Genomic DNA, 8922 nt, shown 5'->3' with positions numbered 1-8922 from the left:
TAAGTGTTGCTAAGGTAGAGGAACAGATCAGTGGGTCATCACCAAATCAATAGGTGACCCAACATTTGCGTTTTACAAACTCCAAATAGACTTACTGAAAGTCTCATATAGTTAGTATGAGAAGAATAACTTTCTGAAACTTCAGGGAGTAAATGTAAACTTCTGAAACTTAAATATTCAGCGCATATTAATAATAAAAGTGCATAAAATTAACAAAACCTATCAATGGCTTATTGGTTAGCGCTTAAAGCTTTAGGGCTGAGGTTGTGGGTTTGAATCCCGCCCTCAATGCCCTTGTTCATGTCTTTTTAGAAAATGAAAACGGACGCGGGTCTTGGGTCTGGTCGACCCGGTCCGTGACCCAGCCCAAGACAGCAACAAAAACAGCAGGTCGACCCAGCCCAAAACATCAACGAAAACAATGGCCATGGCTGCTCGTTTTCGAGTTTTTCGAGCTTCAAAATTGCTCGTTTCTTGACCATTTTTCTTCATTCTTTTTGCTCCAAACTCTTGGTAATATTTTTACCAACACTTTGACATAAAGAACACGAATTTTCGTCAAGAAATGAGTCTCATTTATTCATTTAAAGTTTGATTTTAAAACTAAAATTTAACAACTTAAAAACATAAAAATCGAACAACGAAAACACAAATATGAGACATGAGGCTACTGGGGTTTGATAGAGTACTTAAAAACGAAACTATAGACATAAAAATCAAGAGATTTGGTTAAGAATCTCACCCAAAATCGGTGAAAAATCGAGATTTTTGATTCCGAACTTCAAACTCAGATTTCTCTCTCAAAACTTAACGATTTTTCGAGCTATTTGAACCAAAACGTTCATAAGCCAGAGCTCTACAATTTATATGCCAAGAGTTTTGGCTTATTAGTTGAAGAAATCAGACAAATCGCGAGTTTTAGGCTGATGGGTCGTTTTCTCAAACAGTTATGTACTATTGGCAAAACAGGTCTCTCATCTTTGAAAAAAATGACATTTGCTCCCCAGAACTTTCCGACATTTACCATCAGCCCCCTGATTTCACTATTTTTAATAAGATTTACACTTTTTACTCCTAAATCAACATTTTATTTCGATTTTGGTCATTTTTAAATTTTAAGATTTCGATAATTATTTATTCAACTAACCATATAAATATTTTAACACTTCAAATAAATTTAATAAATAAAAATTATATATTTAAAGACTCGTACAATATATATATATATATATATATATATATTATATTTTTAAAATTTTGGGTTTTACACAAATGAACATTTACTAGTACTAAATACGAATTCTATCTCTCTCAACCAAGCACATAGCCTTCACACGGTCTCTTTCTTCAGAGAACGTTGAGGGTTTACAGGTTAAAAACATTTTGATATCTCCCACTCTAATGTTTGTACATTGAATATGTGGATTTATTTCGACTCTTTTCGTTTATACCGTGGTCGATACTTCTAGAATAGATATCAAGGTATTTCTCAGCTTGCTTATTTCCTCTGCTAACATGTCCCAAGTAACATACTTAGGATGTTGTATTGGTTCTTGATTTACATTTTCCTTAATCGGTTCACCCTGGTCTGGATGAACTTCAGGTTGACTGTTCCTTCCTCTCCCACGACCTATTCCACAACCTCTACCCCGACCTCTCCCTCCACCTCTACCTGCTGGTAGATTTGTAGGAATTTTTCAAGTGAACTATCCCTTTCATCCGGGTTGATAAGGGCGATCCTTTCATATCTTCGAGAATGACTTGTCATCTCTAAGTTTTCACAATTTAATATTCACATAATCACATTCTCAAATATAATAAGGTATCCAAGTATAAATATGTACATGTAAATTCATAATTATATTGGCCTATTGTAATTAAAATTTACCTTACATATCGTTCTCTTAACCAGTCATATTTATTCCAAAGGTTCTACATATATCAGGGACTCTTAATATGTAAATAACATAGTTTAAGTCTAGACATCATGTTGGATAACTAAATTCCTTAAACTCGGGCTCTGATACCAAACTTGTAACACCCCAAGATCACATTTGCATATAAACATATATTTCCATATATCATGAAATATAATTTACACAACTAGTCCCACTAATTACAAAAGCTACATTACAAAGTAATTTTTCCAAAACATCTTTATACAACACTTGAATACATAACAAGTATTCGGATACAAAAGAAGAATATGTTATCCCAAAATCCCTTGCATATATATATAAATATATATATAAATATATATATATATATATATATATATATATATATAATACTTCACAATTCGGATGCATAATGCCCTCAAGGTTAATGGGGGAACTAGATGGTCGTTAGAGCATGCGACCAATTTGTTATAAAACGACATTCAACAAGTCCTAATATGCAATAGATGAAGTTTATAGACCATTTTAGTAAAAACCACCAAATCACAAGGACCAAATATGTATTTACTCTTAATTTAGTAAACAAAAATAGCTAAAAGTGGGAGTAGCAAAAAATATCGATAAATATTTACATTAAAAATGCGTTTGGCTTATATCTTAGGTGGTAACAGGGCAAGATGACTTTGTCGAAATACAAGACAAGTCCCGGATTCAAAGTCGTCCTTGAGGGAGGGCGGGTCGAGTGCACAGCTGGGGCCCACAAGAAATAAGGGCACCAATTTTTAGTACGTAGTAGTAGTTTTAAATAATTAGTTTTCAAATATGTTAAAAATATATATAAATTAACAAATTAATATTAATATAAAAAAGTGAAAAATAATAAATTATATTTGTACTCTTTAAAATTTTATAATATATATAAATATATTAAATTTATATATTATATAATAATCTATAAATAAAATTACATTTTACAAAAAAAAAATAGAAAGTAAGGTTTTTATAAGAAATTCTATTGTAGATTTCTATTGAGATTCCTACTTTGTTGAGGTGACAATGATGTGGCGATAGAAAAATACGGCAAACGATGTTCTTAAAGGTTCCACCATTGTGGATGCTCTAAGGGCCCACAAATATATTACATTGGAGAAGAAAATATTTAATAAGTTAATTGCTCGTTCAATTTATAGTATAACTTAATGTTTCTCTAAGTTTTTTTATCTAGCACTAAAAGTTTAAAAGTACTTGTCTAAAAACCTTAATATATTCTCCATCATTCATCTCACCAACTCTTTTAACTATTGCATTCATATGAGTTCTATTTTTGTAAGCGTGTTGCTATATAAAGCATTAACATGACGTGACATGGAAACCCAACTAATTTATACTGATTTACATAGAAGTGTTACTCCAAATAGTTAAAATTGTGATCTTAAATGATGTCAATCTATATATTAAAGGTATATCATAGAATGTTTTTACGGTGGAACAAATTGGCAATGCTATGTGAAAATGATATAGTAGATAATATTAGTTTAGAAATAATTATTGATTGATTTTGCGTCCAGTAATACTAGGAAAAATGGTTTTATATGAATTAGTAATTCTTGAATTCACTTATTTTTTATGATAGATACAAAATATTGAAAAAAATTGTAATTATCAAGGACCCGTTTTTAGATCTCTCCCAGGGCCTATAAAATATTAGGAGCGGGTCTGCCCGAGTTTGATCCCGGATCCCTCGGTAGTCTCAGCCACTGAGTGAGACAAAAATGCTGCTTAATATTGGTATTCTTGGAGGATGGGTTCCGTGTGAGGACGGTTAGAATTACCCGTAACCATTTTTTTGCCAAATATTTTTTAAAATCATATCGTTTTATTTATGTTATTTGCATTTATAATTATAATATATACAAGAGTCGAGATATAAAAAGCATGAGACCTGTATTAGTTGGTCCAGCCCATGAGGCTTTTCCAAACGGGCTCATATTTCTGGGCCTTTAAACATAGGTTTATTTGCAGGCCTATTATATTTCGTTTGTTTTTTTAATGTCACTGGGCCAATATAATATTTTAAAAAATTGGTGTAATTGAGCCCTATCTTACAGCTATTTACTAAGGGATGTATGGCTTAATTAGGTTTATTAGTCTATCTGGCTTATTCACACAGTTCATTTGAGTTGTTTACTTACAGCTTATTCACACAAAACATGACTTAATCGTACAAATAGAAATGGTGTGTTGTCCCCGTTCGGCCACAAAAATGACATCTCTACTACCCCTTATTTAGAACACTGCCTCCTTCCCAAATAAGACACCCTATCATCAGCCTCTTTATGACTTTTTATTTTGATATTCAAATAATTTATATATTGGGGGGTAAATCGGTCATTTATGTTATTTAGACTGTTGGTTCAGAAAAAAAAAGATAAATAACAACACCCATTTATCCAGACAGACAAATTTATCCATACATGACTTAATAAAAAATTTGTTAAACAGCCCCTAAGTGCTTACCGAATAAGTGTTTATCAGTAATAGTCGTCATCCTTACTTATTTTATTGGGTAACATTCTCGGTCAAAATGAATTGCTGGTAAATATCTTTTGACCAGTAAGTGTTTACCGGGTAAGAGTCTTTCCCTCGTTTATCAGGTGAGATTTTCGTAAGTGATACTCGATAAGCATTTAATAAACATTACGTTTTTTTTACTGGATATGGGAAAAAATATGTTGATTTAGATTCAGCTTGGTTCCACTTGAAGCTCGAGTCTTGTTTAGTTTGTATAAGCATCGGTTTTTTTATGATCTTGTATAATTTTATATCATGTAGGGTTCTGAGTTATATTCCATTGAGTTCATCTAAAATTACAAGCACAAATTTTGAAAGAAGTTTTTTTTGAAAAGCATTGCACTTGTGAGTTGTTACAGAGTGAAAACAAAATTACATTAGATATTTTGGTTCAAGATAAGTATACTAAAGCGGATATGTATGTGTGTTAACTGTCAAACACCATTTGCGTATCTCGTTTTTTGTAAAACTTGAACCCTTGACTTTAGGTCATTGGGGTTCTAACGTTAAATATGATAATATGTTAATAAAACTGGTGAACGACCTCTATATCTGCTTTGTTTACAAGATTAACTATGAATCTACAAGTTCTTGAGATATGATTGACATGTATAATTGAAGTAAACGATTCTCCTCTCTGTTTGGTAAGAATCTCCCTCATAAGTCTATCCCGAGTGTGTTATGATATGCTATAATGTCTCTCGTTCCTCTTATATATTTGTGGCTCTCAATTCTTAGACCCACACAACAATGATATCTTTAATTCAAACGTACTTCTAATTTTTTATAAGGTTTAAAGCCTCGAACTTCAATCAGGTTGAGTTCTACAATTAACTGGGTATCACTGAGCCATTGACCCAACGACAATTTAGCATTGTTACTTGCTATGAATCCTAGTAGGTTTGGTTCATTGTTCTAAAGCATTGTTGCTTGTAGCACATATGAATACCCCATATACGTTTACACAAGGATTTAATCTACTGAGATTGCGTTCATGACTTGAACCGTTTGTGAAATATGTGGTTTACACGGAAAAAGAAAAAAACAAATTTCCGCAACCAACATTGGTGTATGTTGAGTAAAGGTTTGGAACTACTCTAGTTTTTTTACATTTCCTTTTAGGAACTTAGAAGCCAGTTTTCATCATGTTTGAAATTTTAATATTTACAAGTGTTGTTTCATATGTGAAATGTCTGGTACAGTTTTTTTTTTCACATAAAAAATTCAGTTCTAAACCTTTCTAAATCGAAGCACTCAATGTTCATAAATGTTGTTTCATATGTAAAACAACTCATAAAAACTGATTTGTAAATAACCATGCGTCTATACATGAACTTTCTTACCAAACTCCAAATTAAAACACCACTTTGCACTTGAGACATACTAAAACCGAAAACCCAGATTACATAAAACCATCACGAAACATTAAAAACGTTCATAATGAAGCCAATATGTGTATAGAGCTGTAAGCTTCAAGAATACACATTGTTGCAGTACATATTTACACATTTGGGGGGTATTATAATTTTCAAGTATTCGTGGAAACCACCGCGGAAACCATGGTATCCATCCCACATGAATTGTAACCGCTGCAAATCTTGTAGTATCCATCCTCACCCCAGTTTGCTCCCCAAGAGTTCTTGATGATCCAGTATGCCTTGTCCTTGAATCTGCTAGGTGAATAATCAGCTGCACCGTACCCGACCAGAAGAACGCCATGATCCAACCGCTTTTTTGAACAAATATACGGGCACGAAACTTTACCAACATATGTTTGCATCCAAGCAGCATTGATTGCAACTGCACATTGGATAAGAATTTTGGTTAGACCATATGTTCTTTTGAAAACCAACTGTTTCATCTATTATTCATGATGAATAAATCTGAATATCATACAACTTCATCATGAATATTCCTATATTTTCATAAAAGATATCCATCACAAAATTCATTGAATAATTGGTTCCTGTCATTTGGATCTGCCCTGGTGATTATTCTAAATGAACCCACTCTCGATATGCTATTAGAACCCCAGCCAGTAATATCCACCCACATGGATCAACATAAAGAAGTCCATTTATGTTTCCAAAGATCAAATTTGACTCAAAGGGGTTCAAATAGCAACACTCTTAATGAAAGATGTTATACGATAATGATTAGGTAAGGTATTTACTTGCAAGAGGGCCATTCTTGACCAGGTTGGCAGCGATTTGGTCTTCATCTGTGCCAACAACACTAAAATTGGAGACAGATGCAGCGATTTTGGTTTTGTCAAAGTGACAAGTACCATCTTTTCCGGTATAGGGGTAATCTGCTTCCTTCTGAATTCCACCAGCATTGAGAATGTACTCGAATGCATTGTTCATCAGCCCACCATTGCAACCGGCATCACATGAATTCTTTTCAGCTGGATCACACTGCAAAAAGCACAGTGTCTCTATTATTTGGAACAGTTCTATTGTTTGCAAAATATCAAGCCAAGATTACTTAATTTTCTACTTCTGATCTTTTACAAATGGCTCTATTTTGTTGCCTATGGTGTATATTGCTGCTATTCCTAGGGGATTAGCAGAGCAGAAGTTCTATCTTTTTACTAAAATTTTGTTTATTTGCTTGTCATAAATAGAACAAGATATAATCAAGAAATAAGTAATCAAACAAGATAATGATACGATAAATCCAAGCACAGAAGTCAAGGAGATGTTACGAACCTCATGATCACAATCCACAAGCTGTTGTTCACTGAGGCTGACCAACTCCCCTGTTTGAAGGAAGTGAGATCCTTCCAAAGCTCCGGTTGCACTAAATGACCAACACGATCCACATGAACCCTTTAACAAAATCCCACAAATTAAATGATCAGAATATCATAACACGATGTAAATAAGGTTAAAAGGGGATGTAATTGATTCTTTATATAAACCAGGGTATTCCAATCGTTTCCATGAACAAATTCAAAGATTTTAAATGTAATTTGTCTTCTGATTTTTGATGTGAATACTCTTATCTAGAGAAGGTGTTGCAATTTTACAATATTTTCATATGAAATTGTGATCAACCAAGACTATTTGATCAATATTTACAAACTAATTAGCCTACAAATAATTGGAAAACAATATATTGCAAGATTAATGTTTATCATCGAACTTCGAATTTGAATCCCTATCACACCGATCTAAAAACAAAAAAAGTCAACCCCTGCATCAAAATAATATATTTTCCTGAAGGTTCTGTAACGATTTCAAAGAGACTAAATAAGACAAACCTGATCTTTAACGCCAGAAACAGCGCCATGATCGCGCCAGTCAAAGTTTTCAGGAAGATCTTTCGTCGGCAGAATAGGAGCCTTGTTAGCATCGGCTGGATATGTGAGAGGATTCTTCAAGCCAAGGTAGGTCTTACGGAACTCCGATGGGGTCAAATCGGAGAACTTGGTAACGCCGTGCTCAGCAGTGGGATCCAGCAACTGGTGGCGTTTAGCACGGCGTAGGTTAGACTTGAAGACGGAGAAACGGTACTCGTGCTCCTCTGGAGTCGCATACTTCCTTCCGAACTTGCTCTTGAAGAGAGTAAAGTGGTGTTCAGCGTTCAATAGATGATCGGCGTTGGTCTCCTCCTCCGAAACGACTTGCCGGATCAAGGGATCGGAAGCGGAGTCATCGACAGCGACGGCGACGGAGGCGGAGATGAGGAGGAAGAGGGAGAAGATAAAGAGGAGGGAGAATCGGGCCATGGTGGGGAGAGATATTTTGTTGTGGGGTTTCTACTCCTCCAGTTATAGTGGTTTCCAAGATCATCACAGGGGGAGATAAGCCATTCAGATCATGACACGTGTCATTAAAATACAATATCTTCCCGATATAATGGTATAAAGTCGGAAGCAACAATACTTAATATCAAGATGGTCCTTAAGAATTGGGTGATTTACACTTCACTCCCCTCTTTTTGGTCATCAAACTTTGTATAAATTCTAAATAGACCCCTTAACTTTAAAACAATGAAATAATGCAGAACCTCCTTTAAAATTGAGAGATTATAAAATAAATTTTTTAGAAAGTTGTTGGATGAAAAATGAAATTTTAGAAAGTTAAGGTTCCAAATTAAAGATTTTTAATAAAACAAAAAAAGGGATAGGATTTTAAATCCTTCTCGAAGTCTTCAAAATTAAAAAAAGAGAGCCAAAAAAGAGACTCTACAATCTCTTAATTTTCTTAGTTTAATTTTAATTTTTTAAACTCTTGTTATTTTCTTGTTTTTTTAAATAAAAAGTTACTCGTACAATACATCGAGGTACATATTGATTTCAATATTTCATTTTATTCTTTATTTATGTTGATATAATACGGTTTTATGTGGTTTTGAGAAAACGATAATGTTTTATTTTTTTTAATAAGATATAAATTTGAAAATATCTAAAAATTTGAAAATATATATATATATATATATATATATA

General features: G+C 33.4%; 1 protein-coding gene across 1 annotated transcript; it reads right to left on the bottom strand.

Moving 5' to 3' along the window:
• Positions 1-5796: 5796 nt before the first annotated feature.
• On the bottom strand, positions 5797-8206 carry LOC112514450 (cysteine proteinase 15A-like). The gene is made up of 4 exons (XM_025120931.1): positions 7735-8206; positions 7181-7300; positions 6643-6886; positions 5797-6269 (listed from the first exon to the last, which is right to left on the bottom strand). The coding sequence occupies exons 1-4, from the start codon at positions 8200-8202 to the stop codon at positions 5998-6000; spliced, it is 1104 nt and encodes a 367-aa protein (XP_024976699.1). The 5' UTR covers positions 8203-8206; the 3' UTR covers positions 5797-5997.
• Positions 8207-8922: the final 716 nt, after the last annotated feature.

The sequence above is a fragment of the Cynara cardunculus genome (genome assembly GCF_001531365.2).
Source record: "Cynara cardunculus var. scolymus isolate 2C chromosome LG 6, CcrdV1, whole genome shotgun sequence".
NCBI classification, from domain to species: domain Eukaryota; kingdom Viridiplantae; phylum Streptophyta; class Magnoliopsida; order Asterales; family Asteraceae; genus Cynara; species Cynara cardunculus.
The sequence above is the reverse complement of the archived record's forward strand: the minus strand, read 5'-3'. Positions and strand labels throughout refer to the sequence as shown.